Source organism: Erpetoichthys calabaricus, chromosome 2 (assembly GCF_900747795.2).
Source record: "Erpetoichthys calabaricus chromosome 2, fErpCal1.3, whole genome shotgun sequence".
Taxonomy (NCBI): Eukaryota; Metazoa; Chordata; class Cladistia; order Polypteriformes; family Polypteridae; genus Erpetoichthys; species Erpetoichthys calabaricus.
In genome coordinates, this window is record NC_041395.2 from 86935976 (window position 1) to 86962479 (window position 26504).

Genomic DNA, 26504 nt, shown 5'->3' on the forward strand with positions numbered 1-26504 from the left:
CTCACACCACAAACAGAGTCGCTTGTTGTATGCAAATACTCATTTAGACAAGCCAGATTCATTTTGGAACAAAGTGCTTTGGACTGATGAGACAAAAATTGAGTTATTTGGTCATAACAAAAAGTGCTTTGCATGGTGGAAGAAGAAAAAAAAACACCTGCTACCTATTGTCAAATTTGGTGGAGGTTCCATCATGCTGTGGGGCTGTGTGGCTAGTTTAGGGACTGGGGCCCTTGTTAAAGTTGAGGGTCAGATGAATTCAACCCAATATCAACAAATTCTTCAGGATAATGTTCAAGCATCAGTCACAAAGTTGAAGTTATGCAGGGGTTGGATATTCCAACAGGACAATGACCCAAAACACAGTTCGAAATCTACAAAGGCATTCATGCAGAGGAAGAAGTACGATGTTCTGGAATGGCCGTCACAGTCCCCTGTCATCAAAAATCTATGGGATGATTTGAAGCAGGCTGTCCATGCTCGGCAGCCATCAAATTTAACTGAACTGGAGAGATTTTGTATGGAAGAATGGTCAAAAATACCTCCATCCAGAATCCAGACACTCATCAAAGGCTATAGGAGGTGTCTCGTGCTGTTATATTTGCAAAAGGAGGTTAAACTAAGTATTGATGTAATACCTCTGTTGGGGTGCCCAAATTTATGCACCTGTCTAATTTTGTTATGATGCACATTTTCTGTTAATCCAATAAACTTAATGTCACTGCTGAAATACTACAGTTTCCATAAGGCATGTCATATATTAAAAGGAAGTTGCTACTTTGAAAGCTCAGCCAATGAGAAACAACAATTCAAAGAATTAAGAGGGGTCCCCAAACCTTTTCATATGACTGTACATCTGGAGATAACCATGAGTGAATTTTGCTTAAAAGTGGGTGGGAACAATTTGTCACATTTCTAAACAATCCAACATCTCATCAGAATCTGAATATATTTATTGTCATTGTAACAAATACAATGAAATTAGGTGCAGTCCCTGGGGTGTCAAAATATAAATAAACTAGCCAACCCGCGGTGTAGAATACATAATACATAATTATTTATTGATGGATGAACACTTCCTGAAAGACACAGTTGTTCAAATGGGGTGGGTTTGAGGATACGACTGTGAGTGAATGAAAAGATGGAACTCTGGAGAGAGCAACATACAATTGTTCGTGACTGAAAACTGGTTTTGGCAGATACAGGCATATCTGTTTGAAAGTTTGTCCCTGTGCCTTATTAATTGTCATTGCAAAGGCCAATCTAACAGGAAATTGTCTGCGTGTAAAAGTAAAAAGCAAATTTGAATATGATGGGGTCAGAGAAATCCGGGGAATAAGGACAGTTTGTGAGGTAGCAGCTGCGATTGTTTTACTCTCTAGTACATTGCAGTGAATGCTGGTAACAGTCAGTCTAGTGCCTTTACAGAGACTTCTTGCTGGCATGAGGTTTCTGAGAAGCATGACGACTGAACCAATTTTAAGTTTGAGTTTATGCGGAGGCATGCCAGTGGGAGTAAGACTGTTAAGAAATTCTTCGGGGAATGAAACTTGATCTGTGGGATCGTCTGTCTTGATGTCTTCTTCATTGCCATAGCATGTCCCACACACTTAGTCCTTTAGATCAGGGAACAGGTAGTAGTCATGTGGGGCCAGGTATGGAGAATAGTTTGGCTGAGGCATCTCGTCTCTTCCACAGTTTTGCAGAGCAGCCTCAGCAACCTGTGCATTGTAAGCAGCGGGATTGTCCTGAAGCAGAAGAGGGGTGGTCCTCCACTAATTCTTTCGCTTTTACCTGATTGACTGCCACTCAGTCCAAGTGCTGTGGAAGTTTTGGAGTTCCCACTTGTGATCCATCACCTTTCAAATTTGTTGCATTCATTTACATTTCCAGTCAGAAGAAGATAGATAGATTGCTAGATAGTTAGTTTTGTGGTTCCAAGGGAAATTTTAGCTTTTTACAGAAGTATTATAACAAACAACAACCTCACACAAATACACACAAGAATTTCAACAAAGAAGAAAAAAAATTCTGATTTGACTAAAAATATAAACTGCAGTCACAGTGAGGCATAATGCAGGCGTATTGCTGTTGCTATAAAGGAGCCCCAGCAGCGTTTCTTGACACACTTCTGCTGAATAATTCATTGGTTGAAAGTCCTCGGTGTTAGGGTGTCAGAGAGGGGATGTGCAGCATTGTTCATAACAGGCATTTTCCCACCACAGGGCCTCTATTATTACAAGGTAAGCCCTGGACCACTTGTGGTCCCAGGTGACGTTTGTGTGTTGTGTTTCGTTCCCACCTCACAACAGGAACTGTAACTTTAATGCAAAATATGTGGCATGCAAAGATGAGTGAGTGATGCTGTGTGAAGTGAGGAACATTTGGGAGTTCATGGCCCCCCTGCCCTGACTCCCACTTACTTATTTCTTAGATGTGGTGTATGACGTCGTGCACCAGTGAGTTGGTTATGAAGAGTGATGCATTGCGAAGTGTGGCGTGATTGGGAGTTCACGGAGGACGCCCACACCTTATTGCTTTAAAGCGATCCTGACTTCATGGGGGGGGGTGGGGGATTATTGCTTAAATGCGGTGTATGGTGCAGAGCACCGAGTACACAGCTAAGAAGAGTGATACAGTATGAACTTATGGTGCTCCAGCTTCAGTGATAACTCCCAGAAGTTCTCACAGATTTGTAAGATGGCGCCAATGCTTGTTGTCAACCAATGAGCACAATTCATCACCTAAGCCCCAGCCATGATTGTTCCTGGTTGAATGAAAACTACGTGGTTGGAGGTAAAAAAAAAGTACCGGAAAGTACAAATGGCCCAAGTTCCTTTAGTGGGACTACTATGAATATTCCGGAGTTTCTAAAAACTCTCTGGTTCCTGACACAGGTTCTTGCAGTGGGGAAGCACCTAATGGCACTTGTTTTCATTCTCTCTTTCACTGTTACCTCTAGGGGGGCGAGAGTGCGTCCCTTAACTGAGCCTGCCTTTTTAGTCAGCTTGGTGTTTTGATGGGCCACTCCTGAAGAGATCTTACCAGCCCAGCATACTACAGCTTAGCCATCTGAACACATTAAAAAGTGTTTCGCTTCACACCAAATACCGTTTGACTGCAAAAATGCCATTCATTTCTGGCTGGTTGAAAGGTCAGCATTATTTCACAACTTGGATAATTAAGAGTAACATTGTTTTCTCCAAATTGACTAACTCAGAATTTCCACTTTGAAGGACATTCAGGTGAAATGTCCGACTGTTCAAGTGGTACAAAACATGAATGCACCCTTATTGGCTAACTATGTGTACCTTTTGGGAAGAGTCATTTATAAAGACTATATCCTCAGTATCATAAAAAGTTGCTCAAATAAGCTTGCTGGCACAGGCCGAGACCTTACAATTTCTTTGGTGTTGCTCCATTGTTTCAATTATCATTTGGGTTACGGTGGTGCATCCAAGTTTCATCTCCAGTTATGGAAAGCTTAATTTTCCAGTCTAAGTTCATTAGCTCTCTTTGGAACACATTGGATGCAGAGTGATGCCTCACTTCACGAGTCACCATTTTGGACACTCAATGTGAAGTGGATTCAAGTGACCCATAACTAATCCATATAGTTTCTTCAGTCTCACGCACCCTCACTCTTGACTCTCTCTATTACAGTTCACTCTATGTTGACATTTTCTGTTGTAATTGAGGTCAAAACTTGATCAGACCACATTTCGAGAGACAATATGCCAACGTCTGCAACCCACGTCTTTATTGTAGCACATGAGGGAGGCTGGTCAAGCTACCTGTTGATTAGGCAAGAATGAAGGTGTATATTTCTCCAGTGTTCTGATTTTGCTGTTTTGGCCTCCATATTGTCATGGTATTATTGAAACTTTGGGTATTTACACACTCAGCACCATAGAACAAACCTCTTTAGGTCCAGGCCCAATCATTTTAATCATTCTTCTCACAATTATTCATTTGATTTTCAGTTTACCACTGCCTTTCTAGAATCTGCTGGCATTACTGTGTTTGCTAAGACATTCTACAAGATTCCCCCACTTAACTAAAGCTTACATTAGTTTTTGCTGACTGCTCAAAACATAACAATAACTGAGGCAAATGTTACATTTTTTTTTGTTTTAGAATAAGGAGATGCATGACAGATTGGAGTACTTTCTTGAAAATCAGAAATCGGCTTCATCCCCAGAAAAACTGGTGGAAAGATTAGAGCTCAACCACAGGTAATAGAGACATTTTTATTTATTTAGGCAATAATACAAAACAGAACCATTGTGATCAGAGGAGTTCATTGTATCAAACAACGTAACATTTTATTCATAATGTTTTTCTGTAAAATCATGCTAAACTGTAATTTGATTTGCATGATAAGGTGTTTGAAGCCTAACGTGACTTATTTCTCTCATTCTCTTCTAATGCAGTAAACCAACCTCTCCTTCTCAACCCATCAAGCCTCTTCCTTACATTAAAGTTATCCAGATGAGGTCTTAAATTTGGAACACCCTGGAAATAAAAAGATTATGTGAAAGGATACACAGCCACACTTCCCTTTGGAATTAACTCCTTGTTCATCTTTCAACAACTGGAACACTCCATTTGCGGTTATTATCCCATGGCGGCGGCATTCTGCAAATGAGAGCCTAACGGGTAATTTAACACAGACTCACTTTATTTCGTTGCTCATATATGTATGTTTGTAACCTGGTCATTTGATTATGGACTAGACTAAACAAGGCTAACTCAGGACATTGGAGAAGAGCCACAGGTTGGCCATCTCGTAGCTAATAGCTCATCACTTAAATCTGGGGTGTCTGCTATCAAGTTAGTCGCTGGCACTCGGTGGCCGAGGACTGGAAAATGCAGGTTCAGAAAAATGTACAGGCGCATTGTTGAGCATCAACTTGTACCCTCAGATACCCTGGAAGACGTGCCAGTGCCAAGTCAGAAGACTTCACTGGGAATTTCTGTATGCTGGCCCTGAAGACTTTTGAAGTGGTAGCCAGTGGGCCAGCACATATGGAATTCATAACATTTCTATATTTCCTTTATTTAAAACCTTTTAATATTTTAAATATTAAATAGAGTTTGCTGTAGATTTTTTTCAATATTATGTATTTTATATGTTGTACAGTAATTAAACATATTTCAAACAAATGCATTATTAATTCAATTGCATGTAGTGGTCGGTTTCCTTTTGTATTACTGTGATTACATCTTGCCTGAAGAAGGGGCCTGAGTTGCCTCGAAAGCTTGCATATTGTAATCTTTCTAGTTAGCCAATAAAAGGTGTCATTTTGCTTGGCTTTTCTCCCCATCAGGAAGAAAGGGTCAGGGATGAAAAGCAGGTTTTATGAGCCTCAGTGACAAAGAGGACAATAAATAAAGCCGACTAGTGACAGCGAGAGACAATAAATGGAGAATTGTAAAGGCATGCACTCTCACTTCCCATCTTACCATGAAGAGAAGACCACCCCTCTCTTACAGCTCCTTCATGAAGAGAAGGCAGCCATATTGAGACAGGTGGTCTGCCTGGGCCTGTGCAGATGAGGAGCTGACCGGGAACAATGGAATGCAACTGTAAGTTACTGAGCCACCCAGAACTACGCATCTGACGTTATCAGGTTGTATGGTTTTGATTTGCAAAGACACGCTGTATTTGCTTGTATGGTGCTAGTTATAATAAAATGTATCACCTATAAAACATCGTTTAAAGTGTGGCTCTTTCTGTTTCTTCTTTAACTCTTTCCAATTGCCTGATGTTTTAGAAGGGAAGGGGGACGAACTGCTGTACCTGACAAAACTAACAAGTGTGTGGGATTTGAGGCCTTCGACACAATAAAACAGTATAACGGGGAAAATAGGAACAACTAGGACTGCATACAACAAAACACCTTTACAGCCGTCTACACTTCTATTTGTGTCACTCTAGTCTAACTCAGGGGTAGGCAACGTCGGTCCTGGAGTGCCACAGTATGTGCAGGTTTTTGTTCCAACCCAGTTCCTTAACGAGAACTCAATTATTGCTGATGAAGCACATATTGCTTAAGTGACATTTTAATGCTTCATTTTAGTGGTCTCGCTTGTTAAGGTTCTCCAATCTTAATTGCTTATTTCAATCTTAAACTGCTGCATTCAGTGTTTTAATTACTCCTTATTAGCAATAAGATGTAAAACAGGGGTAGGCAATGTCGGTCCTGGTGAGCCGCAGTGGCTACAGGTTTTCATTCCAACCCAATTGCTTAATTAGAAACCAATCCTTGCCAATCTCAGACCTTATTTAATTTTATGGCTTGTTAGTCTGTGCAATGTAAGGCTTTTATATCAGAGATTTTTTTCCTTTCCAAGGATATCATCCAAATGATTTGAAGCCTAAAACAGATCATTTTCAGTCTGTCACATTTTTCTATTAAGTGTTTTATTAAATCAAACCGTGCATGATGAACACACACAGATGTAATTGGAAAAAAGCTAGCTGGAGAACTGCTGGCTGCTTTGTCTTTTACATCTTATTGCTAATAAGGAGCAATTAAAACACTGAATGCAGCAGTTTAAGATTGAAATAAGCAATTAAGGTTGGAGAATCTTAACAAGCGAGACCACTAAAATGAAGCATTAAAATGTCACTTAAGCAATAGATAGATAGATAGATAGATAGATAGATACTTTATTAATCCCAATGGGAAATTCACATTCTTCAGCAGCAGCATACTGATACAATAAATAATATTAAATTAAAGAATGATAATAATACAGGTGAAAAAACAGACAATAACTTTGTATAATGTTAAATATTAACGTTTACCCCCCCTGGTGGAATTAAAGAGTCGCATAGTTTGGGGGAGGAACGATCTCCTCAATCTGTCTGTGGAGCAGGACAGTGACAGCAGTCTGTCGCTGAAACTGCTCTTCTGTCTGGAGATGATACTATTTAGTGGATGCAGTGGATTCTCCATAATTGATAGGAGCCTGCTGAGCGCCCTTCGCTCTGCCACAGATGTTAAACTGTCCAGCTCCATGCCAACAATAGAGCTTGCCTTCCTCACCAGTTTGTCCAGACGTGAGGCGTCTTTCCTCTTAATGCTGCCTCCCCAGCACACCACTGCGTAGAAGAGGGCGCTCGCCACAACTGTCTGATAGAACATCTGCAGCATCTTATTGCAGATGTTGAAGGAAGCCAGCCTTCTAAGGAAGTATAACCGGCTTTGTCCTTTCTTGCACAGCGCATCAGTATTGGCAGTCCAGTCTAATTTATCATCCAGCTGCACTCCCAGATATTTATAGGTCTGCACCATCTGCACACACTCACCTTTGATGATCACTGGGTCTATGAGGGGTCTGGGCCTCCTAAAATCCACCACCAGCTCCTTGGTTTTGCTGGTGTTCAGGTGTAGGTTGTTTGAGTCGCACCATTTAACAAAGTCATTGATTAGGTCCCTATACTCCTCCTCCAGCCCATTCCTGATACAGCCCACGATAGCAGTGTCATCAGCGAACTTTTGCACATGGCAGGACTCCGAGTTGTATTGGAAGTCCGATGTATATAGGCTGAACAGGACCGGAGAAAGTACAGTCCCTTGTGGCGCTCCTGTGTTGCTGACCACAATGTCAGACGTGCAGTTCCCAAGACGCACATACTGAGGTCTGTCTTTAAGATAGTCCACGATCCATGCCACCAGGTATGAATCTACTCCCATCTCTGTCAGCTTGTCCCTAAGGAGCAGAGGTTGGATTGTGTTGAAGGCGCTAGAGAAGTCTAGAAACATAATTCTTACAGCACCACTGCCTCTGTCCAAGTGAGAGAGGGATCGGTGTAGCATATAGATGATGGCATCTTCCGCTCCCACCTTCTCCTGATATGCAAACTGCAGAGGGTCAAGGGCGTGTTGAACCTGTGGCCTAAGGTGGTGAAGCAGCAGCCTCTCCATGGTCTTCATCACATGTGATGTCAGAGCAACAGGCCGAAAGTCATTCAGCTCACTAGGACGTGATACCTTTGGGACTGGGGTGATACAAGATGTTTTCCAAAGCCTCAGGACTCTCCCCTGTTCCAGGCTCAGGTTGAAGATGCGCTGTAGAGGACCCCCCAGCTCCGATGCACAGACCTTCAGCAGTCGTGGCGATACTCCATCTGGACCCGCTGCTTTGCTGGCACGAAGTCTCCTCAGCTCTCTGCTCACTTGCGCTGTTGTTATTATGGGTGGGGATGTTTTTATGTGCTTCATCAGCAATAATTGAGTTCTCGTTAAGGAACTGGGTTGGAACAAAAACCTGCACATACTGTGGCACTCCAGGACCGACGTTGCCTACCCCTGGTCTAACTGGTCACTTGTGTCGTTTGCAAATGACTCGGTTGTACTATTTATAAAATTGCATTTGCTAGCTTTTTGTTTTAGCGCATGCATAAATGGCATCAGGAGAATCCTCCAACCAATCTTAAATATTAGCGGCGGTTTCTTTCCAAACTGAAGACCGACAATGATACGGACTGCAATAACAGACTAATGTCGTTCATGCTCATTTTGTTTCATTTCATAATCGGTTCTTGATGGGCAAATGGTGACAACGTGCAGAGATGGACCGACTTCTTCGTTCTGTTCACGGTAACACACTCCATGTCTTTGGGAGGCATTCCTAGACATCCCAGGCCAGCAGGGAGACATCTGGTTTATGTTCGTCAGAACACTGATTTTATTTGCCATTTTATTATTCCTTTGGTAAAGTGTTAGTAGCTTCTTTATAACTTACTCTTTGTTTATTAGTACCATTTCTTTCCTAATGAAACAGATCTAGTGAAGTATCGCAGTCAATTTCACATGGCGCCTTAGCTACAACTTCTTATAGCTGCCTTCACTGCTGAGGTCTTGTCAGATCAAAGGAGGAACCTCTTTGGCGAGTCATGTCAGACACTTACAAATCCACAAAAAAAGAGTTATGGAATGGTCAAACTCTAGAAATGTGTTGGAGGGACTTGAAGTGAGCCAGTATGTGCAGGAAAGACTTCAGACATACCGCTGTTACAGAGTAAGACTGAAACAATTACAAAAAGCATCCAGAGGATGTCAGTGCCGCCAAAAGGGGACAGCAGCAGCTATGGAAGCTGGGGAGATGCTTATTTTGTGCATTGTTTATCATGTAAGGTCTTATGGTGACCCTACTTTAGCACTCCCCACCCCTTCTACATCTGTAATCTCAGGCAATTAGACCGAGTAAAGAAACGGGAAGGAGTAAAGTTACACATTTAATTATGTAGTACTTATAAATATGCCCAAATATAATAAGGAAGTAGAATACAATGTGAATATTGGCAAATCATACCTGTACAGTCAAAGTAGCAGTACATCTTGTGTCCATAGGCGGCTCTCAGCTTATCTTCGGTCTAACTTGCTTTGCTACCACGACCTTTAATGGAGTACCGAAACAGACCACATGCCTGTCTCAAAACGGCTGCCGAGATAGAGTTGTCTTCATTACTGTCATCTCTTTGAGGTCCATGGCCGATTGCCGTCTTTTAAATAAATAATTGCCAGACTTGCGTCTTCAGGTGAGGGGTGTGGTAGTGTGGCGAGAGCGGTTTCTGTGCGCGATGGTGGAGCGGACGGCCCAGCCCTTCGTGCACAGGTACAGGATCACCCGTGACCCACACTAATGTCGGGAGCTGCTGATTGCTGCAGCTGTGCCACGTCCCTGTTTTAAAAAGGGAAACGTGTCTGCGAGCGAGGAAGAATCAAAAGAAAAAAAAAGTGAGAATGGAGGTTAAAGAGAGAGAGAAAAAGAGAAGAGAGAGAGCGAGTACTCCTTCACGTTAGATGGGTTGTCTTGGTGTACAGCAGTCATCATGTCATGCCACAGATTCTCCACTGGATTGAGGTCTGGGCTTTGATGAGGCCATTCCAAGACATTTAAATGTTTCCCTTTAAACCACTCCAGTGTGGCTTTAGCTGTATGTTTAAGGTGATTGTCCTGCTGGAAGGTGAACCTTCATCCCAGTCGCAAAACTCTGGCAGAGTGAGACAGGTTTTCCTCAAGAATTGTCCTATATTTACTTCCATCCATCTTTCCTTCATTCCTTATCAGTTTTCCTGTCCCTGCGAAGAAAATCATCCCCATAGCATGATGTTCCCAGTACCATGCTTCACTGTTCTCAGGGTGATGGGACGTGTTGGGTTTGCACTACACATTGCGCTTCCCATGATGGACAAAAACTTCAATTTTAGTCTGATCTAACCCGAGAACCTTCTTCCATGTGTCTGGGAAGTCCGCCACATGCTGTTGGGCACTCTAAATGTGTTTTCTTTTTTTCTTTAAGCAATAGCTTTTCTCTGGTCACAGTTACATAAAGTCCCACTCTATGGAGCATACAGCTTAAAGTGGTCCTATGGACAGATACTCACATCTCTATGGTGGATCTCTGCAGCTCATTCACTTCAGTTCATCCTCGATGACTTTATAGTATCTCTGATTAATGGTCTCTCCTCAGTCTGTGAGTTTTGGTGGGCAGCCTTCTCTTGTCGAGTCTGCAGTGGTGCCGTATTCTTTCCATTTTGTTATAATGGATTTGACAGTGATCTGTAGATTTTTGTTTTACTTATAACTCAATCGTATCAATACTTCTCCACAACTTTGTCTCTGACCTGTTCGGAGTGCTCTTTGGTCTTCATTTTGTTTTGTTAACGATGTTGGAGTGTCAGGGGCCTTTCAGAACAGGTCTATTTATACTGACATCATGTGACAGATCATGTGACATTTGGATTGCACACAGGTGGACCTTAATCCAGTAATTACATGACTTCTGGAGTTAACTGGTTGGAGCAGATCTTACTTGGTGCTTTCACAGCAAAGGAGATGTACCCATGGGCATTCACAACTTTTCAGTTTCTGTTGTTTATAAATTTTAGTTTCTTTCAATTTGGACTATATTGTTAGGTCCATTACATAAAATCCAAATTAAAATAATTTTTAATTTGATATTGTAATGTGACAAAACAGGGCAAATGCTGTGGGGGATGAATACGTTTGACAAGGCACTGTATCAACACCACTTAAAAACATTAACTATTGGCGCAGCCACTTTTCTGTTGTCTTGTGGTCTACAGCATCTCCCATGGAGGTAGCCCTTCAGACTGGACAGCTGATGGCAGTCACACAGGGCCAGGTCCGGGCAATACGCTGGGTGTGAAGGGGGGCATTGTTGTGAAGTAGAAGAGGATGCCATATGCCTCTCTTCCTCACATTTCCCTGAATGGCTGCTGCAAACACCAAACCTTGGGACTGGCCAGCTGTGGGGGGTGTCTTGTGTCTTTTAATCATACAGACTATCCTTCAACATCATAACAAGATTGTGTGCATTGTCCTACCAGCACTGGCTTGGACCTTGAAGCACAGCCATCCTTCTATTGTTTCAATAGACTCAACACTAGCTTATCAAAAGTACAGAACAACTTACATTTTTATAATTTACAAAGTTACTGCTTATCTGAATCAAATATCTCAGAAAGAACAGAAATGACATATTGTAATCCTATTTCATCTGAGAAAATGATCCTACATCACAAAATAAAACATGTAAATAAGGTAAGTGAAGGTCAGTGAAATTTAGAGAATAAGTTGGTCCTAATCTGATAATGGCCTAAAATATCGGGCAGCACCAACCGAATAGTCGGCATCGGCAGGCACAAGATGGTGAGCCGATCCACGGTAACTGAAGTGCTGCAACGTTAGGCTGTTCAGATGAAGCCTGATGGGACAGTGCTCTCAGCCACTGGAAGAGAAGGTGGTCATTCCAAGAGTGTAATTTCTCAAATATTGAAGCTGCACGAAGAAATAAAGTACTCAAGTCTTGAAAACGCCTGAGAGTACACAAGAAAAATCTATAAGGAGGCTCTCAGTGGGGGATCGGTTCGACATTGCCAATTCAGTGTTGAATAGGGCAAGAATTTCAATGTACATTAGGACTGAAGGCCAACTCCACACTGACCAAGCCTCTCATCAGTATGAAGAATAGCCTTTGTTGGGAGCATTTTGTGTGGACGGAGTAGAACTGGTCCAAAGTTCACTTCAGTGACAAAAGAAAAGTTTAATTTAGTTGGGGAAGCATTATGTTCAGCATCAAATTGGGGAAAGACTGAACCCAAAGTGTGTGAAGTAAAGTTTAGAGGAGAAAGTGTCATGGTGTGGTGGATGCTCTCTGCAGCAGGAGTGCCGCCTCTCATACAGCTACAGTACATGGGAAGGTGAATGCTAACGTGACCCACAACCTCTTTCAGCAACGTGCAGACCCATCCCTGTGAGCATCAACCACTAGCCAGACATTTTTATGCGTGCCACTTGCAGGACTGCAAAAGGGGTGAAGCAATTCTTAAAGAATATTGAAGGGATGAAATGTCCAGGCCAGAGTCCTGATCTCAACCCAATTAAGAATCCATGGAAGATAATGTAATTGGAAACAAAGTTATGCCAGAGACACCCGCTAGAGTTATCAAACTGTGGAAAAAGATCAAGCCCAAGCGGTGCAACACATTGGTCAGGTCCTGTGGGTGCTAAAGTCATTGAAAAGCAAAGGCCTCGACACTTCCTACTAAATGTGGAAAGCTGTAATCGTCAAAAAGCTTTGACAATATTTTATTTGCAGATCATTGTAACAGTTCTCTAATTTTGACCACTGTAGTTTTCCAAAAATCAAATGTTTTTCGTTGAATTCATTTTTGTTGCCTTGGTTATTTGAAAAACATTCTAATAGAGCAGTAATCAGACCTACAGCTACTATGACTTTTGAGCTGTGACTGTCGTCAGTATTTGGAAAAAAAAAAAAGTCAAATGAACATCTGGGCAGTGCTTGTTGGTTTATTAAACACTAACACATTAGAATAAACATCATCACTAACACAACAAAGTCTTTCGCATTTTTAAAACAAGTCAGTATTTTAGGTGACCTTCAGACTTCAACTCCAGGAAAGTCTCAGTTGTGCTCAGCGGAGTCTTCGGGGTTGGCACTTTGCTAAATAATAACATTTATGGAAATGAGTAATTTTCCCCAAAAGGCTCAGCATTAAAATAATGAAAATCTATTTATACTTCTCTGCAGTCGTCATTGCATTGATTGTGACCACTGAAGACCTCGACAGAGCTGCCACCACGCTTCACAGAGAGCAGCGGACAGGCCCCAGTGTACTTCGGCTACCTCTTCTCAGTAGTTGTCGCCCCAAGCTCAGAGGTCCTCAGTGTACCACAGCCTCGTCTGGTTGTTGCTTTTCTGCAACATTAAAAACCAGAGATGACAATAGTTTCTTAGCTCCAATATGCCCTACAAGTTAGTTTCTTTCAGGACTTCTTCACATGTTCATTGATGCCAGATGGCAGCCAGATGCTGAGCAAACAAAAGAAGGAAGTGAACTTTAAACACCAGTCATTAAAAGCAGATAACATTTTGGGGTCTTCCACCGCATTTCAAGTCTTTTTTTTTTTCTTTCTCCCCAATGTCTTTATTTTGAACAGCAGATTTTTAACACCCCGTTTGGTGTTCTATTGTGTACCGATCAACAGACTTGTTGACACAAAACTGATCTTATATCTGTCAAAATGTGTTGTTCTAGCCATCTTATTTGTATCTTAGGTTTCTGGAAAACACCAGAATTTCACTTTACTTTTATTTGTATCCCAATTTTATAAAGCATATTCAAGACCAAACAACTACTTACTGACTGCCAACTAACTTTAAAAATAAAATTTCCTAGAGTGATCCCAGACTTTAACACACTACTCTATATAATTTATCTGGCAATTATTGATGATTTAAAATAACCTGCATTTTTGTATAGTGAGTGTGAAAATCAGTCATATTTTTGGTGCCTAAGACAAGAAAAGAGACCTAAATTGAAGAATGTATTTTTTATTATAGGACTTGACACTGCCCATGAAGACATCTTTGTAATTCAGAAAGACGACGGGCATTTAGTCTAGTCAAGCCAAACCATCTACTGTAGACAAAAACAACAACAAGAACTTCATGAGCTGTGATCAGACAGGAGCGGGTTTGATTCTTCGGTAACTGAAAGCTTTCCGCCCTAATATAGCCTAATATATATATTATATATATTCATTAGTCTGTATATATTTACATTATGAATATAGACATCCAACATTAAAAAGTTTGAAGTAAAAAAAAAATTGACGAGTATGCAGAATTACTGTACGCTGTGTCCATTTGTATTTCAGCTTGCTCTCCTTTATAAGGTTTTAATATTAACCAGGCCATATCCACCACCACAGTACTCTCGGCACTGCACACCGTAGCACACAAGTCTCTGTAGATTAGCAATGCACTGCAGAACTACAATGTACTCTCTAATGTGTTGTAATTGTCTTTGAAGCTTTTCAACTCGAGGAAATGTTTGGGTCTCTTGCTCTTTTGACTGGAAGGTAAGTAGGTTACTTGGATGGTGGATGGAGAGGACGTCTCAGGAGAGCTGGTCAGGTCTTTAGCTGCACACTGATGCTGTTCACGTTGGCTGTTCTCCCCAGTACATGCTTTTAGCCTTCAAAAATAAAACATTTTAAAATATTATTTTTCTTATATCATTTTGATTAAGAAAACTCTTTTTCAAATCACTGGTATAAAAAGTGCATTTGGTTTTATTAAGCCACAATGGTCCATTTTTCTTAGTCACTGCATAAACCCAAGAACAAAGGAGGAGACGCAGTGCCACCCTTTGGCTAAGTTGGAAATCCACATCATATTACGTTACTCAAAGAAACAGGCCATACAATAAGGCCATGTAAAAATAATTTATTTGCTTTAGATATCCGATTAATTAAGCCTTCTTACTGTGTTTTCTGAGGTATTTTTCCTTAGTTTCTTGCTCATTTTATTTATATTTTTAGCAGAAATAAAAGTTCCAGTCTTCTTGCATTTCCAATGACCAAGTTACATTCTCAATCTACCTTTAAGGAGCTGGTAGACTATATCGAGTCAGATAAAAGGAAAACCAGATCTTACAAAGATGGGCATCTATTTTGGTTTTTTTATTTCTTGACAAAAGACTTTAAAGCATTTTAAACAGTAATAAGTTAACTTTGCAGTCCTAAACACAGTTAAATATGGACTGTAGTGCAAAGTGGTATGTTACTTTCAGGAAACAAATGAAATTTCTGATTATCATGTAAGAAATAATTATTAAATGTGAATCCATAAGATATCATTAAAATAAAATACAATGTACAGTAAACAAAAAAACTTACTGGTAAGCTGAACAGCCACAGCACAAGTACCTAAGAATGACCGATCCCACTGATAGTCAGTCACGTGACACTCTAGGACAAAGTGGGCACTGAACGTTCTGCTTGGCTTTCGAGGCACACCAGGCCTGTCAAGAAAGCTGACTTAACAGGGATGCAGACATTCAGCTGCACAATACCCACACTTCCATTCCAAAGTAACGGGCTGAACTCCAGCTTGTACCAGGATCTCCCTGGACTTTATCAGACAACAAAGGTGTACATCAGAGTTGCACTGACATCTCTTCAGAGGCCCCTCAGAAGGTGCAAAATGGACTAAAGCAAGGACAAAGATCTATAATTCAAGGGGTTGACAACTAAAATGGATAGAAGAACCCACCTACTGAAACACGCGGATTTCCTAATTGGAAATGACTTTGATGAAATCAGGTGAAGATTCAACCTTCCCTTAAAACTCTCTGCACCATCCTGAACAAGCTCTCTAGGATACTCGCCGGACACTCATTGAACTCCCCGAGGATTCTCTCGGGGGACCCTCTGATATTCTCTCAGGGTTGGAGAAATATGCAAAATGACCTTCTGAAACCTAAAAGTCATGAGCCGCCCTATCCATTAGGAGCTGAAAAGGTGAAACTCTTTTTTTCCTTTGTGAGCCTGAGAGCAGAGATCCAGTCTGCCAAGCTAAGCACTGAGCCCTGTTTACTTTTGAGAAGCCATTACTTCAAGGGAACATCAGCATTTACAACACTGTGCCAGAAAGGCTAACACCTTTTCCTTATGAAGTGGCAAAAGACATCAGAAGGAAAGCTGAAGAAGCAGCAGCACAGCACAGACAAAGATCACGTAAGGGAAAATGTACACTGCAATGTATGAAGAATCCTCCATCTGAACCTGGACCAACAACAAAGCAACACCTCCAAACAACATTGGACATCATCCCCACAGACTTGGTATCATAAAGCTGTTTATCTGTGTAAGGATAAAGCAGAACTCTAAATACCAATGAACAGCAAGCCTGTATTTGTCTGTTTAGTCTGCCTACGTCCAGTCTTATACGTCAACATATATGCTGTTATTTTTTTTTTTATAATTCTTGTGTTTATTAATGAATAGTATGATTCTACTACTTAAAATGAATGTGCATCAGTTACCTTGCTGTAAGTCTAAAGGTCAGAGGCCAGTCTCCTAAAACAGAGAAAGGTAAGGTAAATAAAGCAGGGGCCTTGTCAGAGTATTGGCTTAACTACCGGTAATTGCAGAAGGCAAAACTGATAATTAACAAAAGTTAAAATTTCTTTTTAAAATCCCACATTATTATGGTGTCCTTGATTATTAATAAAACAAAAATCCTACAACACATAATAAATTTCCTTACAAAGAAACGGCAATTGAGGCAACAGGTTTAAGTCTTTTTTCCATTTTCCCAATCCAACACTGAATTATGTAACTCACAAAGGCTTGATTTAAAGAACATCACTCAAGATGTACATAATTCCAGTAGTTAGGAATACAGATGTATAATTCACTGTTTCATTCCATTAGAAATTCGTACTCTATGCATATTGGCTAAAAATATTTTTAAAATTCATAAAAGCCAAGCAAATTTACACCTTTTATTGGCTAACTAAAAAGATTACAATATGCAAGCTTTCAAGGCAACTCAGGCCCCTTCTTCAGGCAAGATGTAAATTCATAACATAATTTTAGCATTACATGTAATTTGCCTTTGTGATATTGCGTTAATTACAAAATTATGTTTTAGTATCAATTTCACCCTTTAACAAAATGATTTTTTTTTTTTTTTTTTTTTTTTACACAATCCTTTCGGCAAGTAATTTAAAATCTGCTATGAAACTCCTACATCTTTTCACTTTAGGAGCTCTGAAACGAAAAGCTGCAGCAAATTGCTCTTTGGAAAGCTAAATCAGTAACGGCTGTAACATACTTCAAAACGGAGTACAATCAATAAATATCAAAAAACTTAACTGTACTAGATTGGGACCCTTGTGGCAGCCTTATGATTCCAGATATGTATATTTATGTGTATTTACTGTATACACTTTTACTATATATAAGCATTTCAATTTCCATAATGCTGACACTTGAATTTTCCTAGCAATATTCAGCAAGTGCATGGCATATTATAGTAGATGTAAATCAATAAACACTATCTTTAACTCCCAGAATGAAAAATTGGGTGGGATACGCTATTCTCACAGACCACATAAACACAATGATCTGGCTGAGAACTGAACCTATGTAAGCATAATGTTTACATATAATTTAAAATACTGTACATTACCAGTAAAAGAGGAAAAACAAACAAGTAGTAATGGTAGTAATGGATAAAACTACCAGGTTTCATTTTTGCCTATTCTATTGTGAAATTGATACAAGAAATTATTTTGCAATCAAGCAGCTCACTAAAACTGGTCTCTAGGAGTTTATAAAGAACATTGCTTGCTAAATTGTTTGTCAACACAAGGCACCCCTTAAATTAGTAATTCTTGGAAAATGAGCCCATATGTAAAATAAGGCGGTAGAAATACCCCTTTGAAATTGGACACAACTAAACACAACCCAGGCAGAAACACATACTCGGACAAAAACTAATTTAGTGAGGAAATGCAATTCAAACCCATAGTATTTAAGAAAATGTTGTGCAGCTCTGGAATCTCATTTACATAACTTTGAATGGATTCCCACATGAAAATATGCGTGAGCCAAAAAACGGGAACATGCCTTACACCAAATATAAAATCTGAATTACAAAACCTGGTGTACACACATTTGTACACAATTTACAACAGGATTTTGATTTATAAAGGTAAATAACCATATGTGAATATGCCTTGAACTCTGCATGGTTCCACCCTGAAGCAAGCGTATAAGGACTATGTTAATGAACTTCAGACATTTACAATCGCGATGCTGCAGACCTTCATTGGCTGGTACAGCAGCCACCCACCTGAAGTATCCAGCCATTGCCAATTGCATTTGGGGAGTTCTATGGCACACTCTGTACTGTATTGTAGTTCCTCTCCTCTGCGCTCTGGGCTTGACAAAAGGTGTAAGGCACCAGAACCTGAGCTGGTAGCCACTATGATTTGCCACATGTAATGACATGATTTCTATTACAATAACTAGTATCAATCATTTATGGCTTTCAGGAGAGCTGGCAGGAGTTGAATGCTCTCAAAGATATTCCTGACCTATCAGCCAGATCCCTCTGGTAGGTTACCTGTTGTCAGCAAGTCAATTGTTGTTAAAACCAAGATATAAACAGGTGGACTTTGATTCCGAGTAGTCTGTCTTTCCAATGCCAGGGACAACTCAGCATATAGGTCCAGCAGAATAGCTTTTGAAAGTCTAAATTGACTCAAAAGCCATCACCATGGGCAAAAAAAATTCAGCCAGTTCCTAAAAGCTTGTTCTCTTCTTATATCACCATTTGTACAGTTTACAAGGTGTGCCACATAAAGGAAGTAAACCACACTTGTGATTTTACTGTTCTTTGGATTCTAATCATTAAAAGTGACAAGTAGACTATTTAAAGGCAGACAAATATTTGGTGCAAATAAGCAGCAATTAGGAGACTAAAATTGAGTCTATACATCTTACTCAAGGCTTTTCAGGTTTAATACATTTGTCACGTCACCCCATATTACAATAGCAAAATATAATCATGCATCTGGTTTGACTGCATTTCTCTACTTCACCAAGGGTGTCATTTCTCCAAAATGTTGCATATGGATAAGTCACAGTTGCTGTAAATATATGCAAGCTTCCACATCAAGCTCTTTTAATAATCTTGACTTGGCTCCAGCAGACCCCCGTGACCCTGTGTTCGGATTCAGCAGGTTGGAAAATGGATGGATGGATTGTGTGGAAAGCTGCACAAGCACATTTCAAGCCTCTTTTGGGCACATCCATGTTCTAGAAATCTGACCCCTGGTATTTCAGATCTTTCCTGCTTTTAACAACTTTAATTTAATTTAAAGTGCATGCTGTTCAAGGCATCTTCTCATTATCCCCAGTGCACTACGGCTGTCTGATGGGAATTGCAGTCTCTGTGTTAGCACTGCCACAAGGTTGTAAATGATGTGACAATATGGAAAAGCATTTTTCCTCCCAAATACACATTAAACATCTTTCTTCCTGTGTCTTCCACATTTACAGTCAGTCTAAAGGCCTTCTCTAAATAAACTGTATACATGTGACATCTGATGGACTATCTATTTGGCTTTGGTTTGAATTCTAAAAATAGTACCAAAGGCTTCCAGTAAAGCTTCTTCGGTTTACTACTGTACAGTGGGGTACATGCACACTGCAGCTAACTTTTGATTTTCACTCATATATGACAAAGCTGATCTTTTTAGACAACTGTGGACAGCAAAATCCAAATGGATTCAGAACTTTGGTATATGGTACTAAGCCCAATACAGAGATGGACAAATTTGATGGTACCCTTACAGCTCATTGAAAGTGCTGTACACCTTCTGAAAATAGATTAAATAAAAATTGTCCAATGTACAACTGAATGCCTTTGGTATGGTATCAAGTAAAACAAAGCAATTTTGAAAAGAGATAAATCATTTCTTATTCTACAAAGATATTCTAAAATAGCCTGGACACATTTGTTGGTACCCCTAGAAAAGGTCAGAAATAATTGGATTAGAGCGATTTTTCAAACTAGCGGTTTTCTTTAATTAGTATCACACATATCTACAATCGTGCAATTAATCATTCAGCCTATTTAAATGGAAGTAAAGTAGCCAGCTCTGATGTTTGTTGTCATCTGATGAAATCAAAAAGAAAATTATAGACAAGCATGTAAAACAAAGACTGTAAGACCACCATCCCATAACAGTCTGATGCTCCTGTGACAACAAATGCAAATATTACTAATAAGCTTAAGGTCCATGGGACTGCAGCCAACCTACAGAGGTTGCAAGAGAAAAATCAACCCCAGAATCTCTTATCCAGCACAGGCTATTTGTGCTAGTGAAAAATCACTGCTAAAACTGTCCTTACCTCTTGCTGGAAATCTACAGATTCTTTTTCTCTTTCTGTCTGGAAGTCTGCCCTTCCTAATCTGATCCTTTTAGAGTGGTCAGCAGCAAGGATCAATGGTTCATATTGATAAATACATGGATTCAATACATCTGGTCCCAGCACTGATGCACCAATGTCCTGGCCACAACACTTATTTTTCATAAGGTTGATGCGGTGTTGTTCCCTCACTTGCTGGTCCCTCATGGCCCTCTTATTATTTTGTTGTAGCTATCAATTTTTAATGTAGCAGGATTGGGTTAGGTTGTGTTATATGGTGGTGGCCACCAAGCATGAGGTTTTACCTTGTTGTAATTACAATCCAAATAATTTGCGTTCCCTATTAATGTGTCTGCTTTATCTTTTAATAAAAATTTGATCACAAAAAAAAAAAAAACATGATGAATGACAGTACAGACTGCATGTCAATGGAAAAATTGCAAGGTAGCACACTTAATTAGCATTTGGGGTGACTGTCAACAGCAGATAAAGCCGAGTCACTATGTAAAAACACCACACTAAACAGCTGCTACAAATTAGCTTTCCAGTTTCTTTTTCCTTGCCATCACAAGCTGATAAATCTCCAGACAGCCGGCACTGAAAACAATGTGGAGCAGTCAGCATGCTGTTGATCTTCCTGGTTATCTAATTAATTTGGGTCACACCTGTCTGACATTTTTTGTTTATTAACTTTAGAATTGATAAATCAATTGTACACACATTGGATTTGGATCGCCTGAAAAATTAATTTGAAGTTTTAAATAAATAAAATAAATAAATGAGTACTGATTCACTTTCACCTGTACCACGATTGTACCCAGATAGTATATTAAAGAAGAGGCAAAAGGTGTCACATCACTCTGTATGTTTAAGTCTGTGGTCTTGTTTTAGTAACACTGAATGTACAAAAATACAGTAAGTTCAGCTGCTTTCGATTTTCAATAATACTAGGAAGCTATTGATTGATGACTTTGCGCAAATTCAGCAGCACATCCACCACTCTTTTCCATATTACAGTTCATTACAGCTGTTCAATGGTCCCACTTGCTCCACAGTTCTCTTATTTAAAGAGCATGTTGAGCACCACCCTCTTTCCCTTTCTAATAATCCTCTTCAAACAGCACAGAACGTACCTGATTCAGTGTTGGCTTGCTGCCACCATCTACTGACAGAAGGGTGTTTTGCAGCTATTAGGATGAGAAAAGAACATGGCTGCAGTGCCAAACCATGGTACTGCTATGGAAGCTGCAAGCCTTTTTAAAGATTACCACTGTATAGTGTATATACACAGACATGCATAAATACATTATTCAGTCTCAAAAACTATTTTCGTATCTTTTTGTCTCAGATTCCAAACTTAAAATATAGAATGGGATTTTCCTCCTGATCTTCAAACAGTATAGAGTGAAACAAAATTTCTAAAAAAGGTAAAACAAATCGAACTGTAAGATTTGTAAGTATTTCTAAACATAAGATTAACTTTTCTCTGGTGCTGGGCATTACCCTACCAACCCACCCAATTTAATGATGGTCTTAACTGTTATAGGATAACCGGTTCTCAATTTATGAGAATAAAAGAGTCCTAGGTTTTGCAAAGATTCAATAGTATGGTTGTGATTTTCCACAAAGCAAGCCAAACTGAAGACAAAAGAGTATTTAAAACAAGTAAATGCTAGACAGAATTATAGAGAACAGTTTTGGGGAAGATACAAAACCATCCTCAAAGACACTGAACATACCTTAGAGCTTAGTGTAGTCTATTAAATTAAAATGGAAAAAAAAAATTAAATTAAATGACAGCCACACTGCCTGGATTAGGCCAATCTCTAAACAAAAGGCCATGTCATATTTGCCAATTGTTCCAGTGATTTTCAGTTGTAGTCTTCATTTACATAATCTCAGCATGTGGGAGGTGCACTCCTGTGAAGGGCAGTCTCATAGTCTGACATACCCAGCAACTCACTTCAACTAGTCCACAACTCTCCCCAATGACAGTTGCAGTGGTGGGCTCTGTGAGCATAAGAGTCGACAATTAATGAATGATCATCTCAAAGTACAATGCACATAATGCATGTGTGTGTTTTGCAACTCACAAAAAGAAGATAAACGTGTAATTTTTGTTGGATGTGTCAAAAATGAGTGAACATGACTTTACTGGAAGGTAGGCACACATTCACTAAACTTTACATTCTCAGCTATTTTCAGTCATGTAAATTGACCTGGTCCAGCTATAAGATCAGCAACTTCAGTTAGGACGTCTTACATACCCAACAAGTACAATGTTGTGTAATACAGGAAAAAGTAGGGTGAAATGACACCTTCTATTGGCTAACTAAATAGATTATAAATGTAGGCTTTTGAGGCAGCTAAGGCCCCTTCATCAGGCAAGGTTGACATTGGCTTTAGTCAACAAACAAGAATAGTACTTTTCAGAGAGGCTACTGTGACACCAAGTGTCACTTTGAGTTGCAGAAGTCAGTGACTGCGACAGGAGAGGATATTAAAAGACTTTACGGAAGAACAGCAAGGAAAAAGCCCTGCATGAAAAGGAAACATGCCTTTAAAGAATTTGAAAAACACTAGTTGGAAGTTACTGTAAAGATGTGGCAGAAAATCCTGAGGTCCGATTAGACTAACCTGGACTGTTGTGGCTTGAACACTAAGCAGCATGTATGGTGTAAATCCAATACTACACATCAATCAAGTGTCGCCACCTCCACTGTAAAATGTAGTGGTGGGAGCATCACATAATGAAGATGCCTTTAAGCAGCAGCAACTAGCAAAACCTGTTCAGGATTGATGGGAAAAATGAATGTTGCACAACATAATAATATTCTCCACTCTGCTGGAAAGCTTAAACTGAGGAGAAAATTTGTCATGCAGTGAGACAATGAACCAAATGGAGAGAATTAAAATGAAGAAAATTGGTTCAACCAAGTAACGAAAGAGATTAATGGTTTATAAGTTTGTTCTTTTGTGGGTGGCACTTTCAAATAGTGTTGGACTGAGACATTAAAATTCTCAGTCATTTATGTGAGACAAAAAGTATACCTTTTCAAGACATTATATGTTTTATTATACACAGATACACCAGAAATTGAATCACAATCTAAAACTAAGAAAAATATAGTAAAACCTAACTACTGCATGTTTGAAGGAACTCTGCAAAAAAAAAAAAAAAAAAAAACCTTGGTACACTGCTTAAACAATACTACCAAGTTATTGCTTAAGGTTTTTTTTCTTGTTTTGAGCTAGTTAGGGTTATGCATTTAATAACAGTGGCTTTTGCTACATAAAAAAATAAATGATGGCTTCAAATGTTTTGATACTTTTTCCCCAATACTGTGACAGAGAAATTAGACTTTAAAAATATAGTGGCAGAAATATTTTAAAAATAATCTTATTCAAGTACTTTTAATGTCAACAATTCATGAGACAAGAAATATAAGGTAAACCCCAAATTAAAAATGTGAAGAAGAAAACTTTATGAATGTAAACGGAATATGTTCTTCAGTTTTACCTTGCTACAAGCAAGTATTACAATATTAGCAATTTACTTAAATTTTCATAACTTTTAAACCACTTATCAATTGAAATTCGCAACTCTGCTGCTGAATGTTCATGTAAAACTAAAATTACTAAAAACAGTGACGGTAAAAAACACAAAAATATAAATAAGCTTCTAAGGTTAAGATCTTGTTATACAAGGCGATTAAACACAGACACAGTCCTTATTCATCACTACATTTATAGGCTCACAGAACTGTCAGTCTACTGCAGCAGAGTCAGTGATCCATAAGCACCAGGTGACAGCTATAAAAAGATTCACAAGAAGCTGTAACTCACTTGTCAGAGCCAGTTATTCTTAACAAAAAAAGCATACAATTATATTCAGGACTGAACACCTGTCTTATGCACAAGACACAGAGAATATACTTAAGCAATCTCTGAACATGGACTGACTTTGGAAATTTTGTGCAATTTGAAAAGAAAAAATAAATACAAATTGAAAACACACGCTAGCCGACTACCATATGGCTTACTTGTATTTAAGGCAAAGAAAACTCAAGGGTTCAAGTTTCACTGATTTACTTACACAGCTGCAAGCTCAGTTAAGGCTTCTTGGTACTTCAAGTACTCTGCTTCACCAAATACCTTAAGAAGATAAGAAGACAATACTAAGCCATGCAGCAGCTTACATATATTATATATTACACCAAACAATATTATTAACAGAGGTAAAATGTGAACATGACCAATATAAATCTATCCGTGAATTAACATACTTAGATGGAACTTTTAAGACCCTGAAATTACTCACTTTTCTAAGAAAGAAAAAAAAATGTACTTGACTGTTTTTCTGACCAGGCTCATTTTTTTTTTTTTTTTCAAATTCTGAGTACTGTAAACCAAAACTAAATAAAATTAAAAAAAAAAAAAGTCATCTCTTACCCCAGTACCATGACGAGCCAAATCATAACCTTCTAGTAAAGTGTCTATTAGGTTCTTTCTAACTCCCTTAAAAGGCGAATTAGATGTACTCAGTTCCAAAAGAAACGTTTTGAAAGTTTTGCCAGTTAAAGACTTGGGATTTTTCCCAATATCATGAAAGGGAATATCTGAAAGAAACAAAAAAAAACAGCATGGTTTTGAAGAATGACAAAAAAATTAACCAATAAATAAATAAATGACAATATAAAACAGTATGAAAATGAACATTTTTATGACTACTCTACAGAGTCAAAAAAAATTTAATAAACTGATAAACATACAAATAAATATAGCGGTTACTTCAGGACTAGTCAGCAAATACTCCCAGAGGGGCATTATTTTGGTGCAAGTCTTTAATTAATGAATACTGAAACTAGCAGTATAATAGCTGGCACTAGAATACCTAAAATGATCAGAGGAAAATTCACCTTTTTTGTACAAAAGTGAAGCCAAAACATTAACCCGTGTGGCAGTAAAGGTCAATTTTGAAAATAATTACACAACAAATTCAACATATACTGCCTGCAACTTTCATCTCAACTCGACAGATGGCGCACTGAGAAACAAAACAGAAAGATGTCATTTGAATGGTTTAAAGAACTGCAGGTACAAACAGAAGTTGATACAACTAGTTAGAGGCTCATTAGTTAAACATGTAGCCATGAAAGAAAACACTTCTCTAAAATGTACAGCAATGATAAAACAAGCTGCTTTTCTTCTACTTGCTGTTAAAGTGATTTACAGCATGATTTTAAAAAAAATCTAACGTGCAAAAACAAAAACAATTTGGACATGAGCATCAGTAGGTGTTGTGCCCTTTCAGTAATTATTTATTGCTCTGATACTGATCTTTCTGATCGTAAAATAGGTCATTATGATAGCACTTGACAAGAAGAATTTATAATTAATTGCAGAATTACGATATTTGAGGGTTACTCTAGAGTGCCTCTTTCTCTTGCACGATTTGGCTCAAAAACCAACTAGCACATCGTCATCTCATAACAGGCTAAGTTTTGAGTTTGGTATTTTTCCGTCCAGCCATTTTAGTTAGACTATCCTCAAGAAATTACATACACACACCATCGAGATATTGATGTTTCCAATATTAGGAGACCTTAAAATGCCGATTTTCATCAAAAACCAGAGACTGAAATTTTCGAAGAATCTAAAGCTTTCGCTCCTCCCCAACAGATGATAGGTTATGGTAGAGGAGGGCACAAAGCAAAAAATTAGGTGCAGCTAATCCTGTATTGACAAGTGACTTATGTTTCTGTATGCTTACATTATAAAACTTTCCAGGTTAGACAGGCAAAATGGAAAAAATACATACAACAGCTGTAATATTTGATATTTTGAATAGGGAGAAGAGTAGTGTAGTGGATAGCAGTGCTCATTTACAGCTACAGGGATTTAATCCCAGTCCAGTCAATGCTTGTATGGCAGTTGCATACTCTCAAGAGCCTCCATTGGTTCTATCTGGTTTACTCCCTTATCTTGAAGATGTGTAGAACTGGATAAATGGAGACTGTAAACTGGCTGGGAAAGACCTGTGATGGATTAGCAATCATTTTAGGGGTTGTTCAGAAAATGAGGGGAAAGATATGAATTTCGTCTTTTTTTTTTTTTTTTTTTTTTCTTCACTGAGCCGCTCAAAGGGCATCAAGGTGCCCCTCTGTTAGAGAAAGTGATTGTAGTTAAAGAGTTGGTATACAGAAGAG

General features: G+C 39.0%; 2 protein-coding genes across 4 annotated transcripts in view; one reads left to right on the top strand and one right to left on the bottom strand.

Moving 5' to 3' along the window:
* Positions 1-5170, top strand: part of tuft1a (tuftelin 1a) — a 62670-nt gene extending 57500 nt beyond the window's left edge. For both annotated transcript variants that reach the window (XM_051923282.1, XM_028794040.2), the window contains exons 11-12: positions 4138-4235; positions 4434-5170. In XM_051923282.1, the coding sequence (XP_051779242.1) occupies positions 4138-4235; positions 4434-4503 (168 nt within the window). In that variant the 3' untranslated portion in view covers positions 4504-5170. The remainder of the gene's footprint in view (positions 1-4137; positions 4236-4433) is intronic.
* A 7678-nt stretch (positions 5171-12848) lies between these two features.
* The window catches only part of c2h1orf43 (chromosome 2 C1orf43 homolog), a 36107-nt gene continuing 22451 nt past the window's right edge, over positions 12849-26504 (bottom strand). Inside the window, exons 5-8 of one of the 2 annotated variants that reach the window (XM_051923284.1) lie at positions 24748-24914; positions 24392-24450; positions 16395-16428; positions 14401-14543 (exon numbers count right to left, since the gene is read on the bottom strand). In XM_051923284.1, coding sequence (XP_051779244.1) covers positions 16407-16428; positions 24392-24450; positions 24748-24914 — 248 coding nt within the window. In that variant the 3' untranslated portion in view covers positions 14401-14543; positions 16395-16406. Of the gene's footprint in view, positions 14544-16394; positions 16429-24391; positions 24451-24747; positions 24915-26504 lie in introns of both variants that reach the window. The other variant, XM_028792413.2, reaches the window with a different exon arrangement.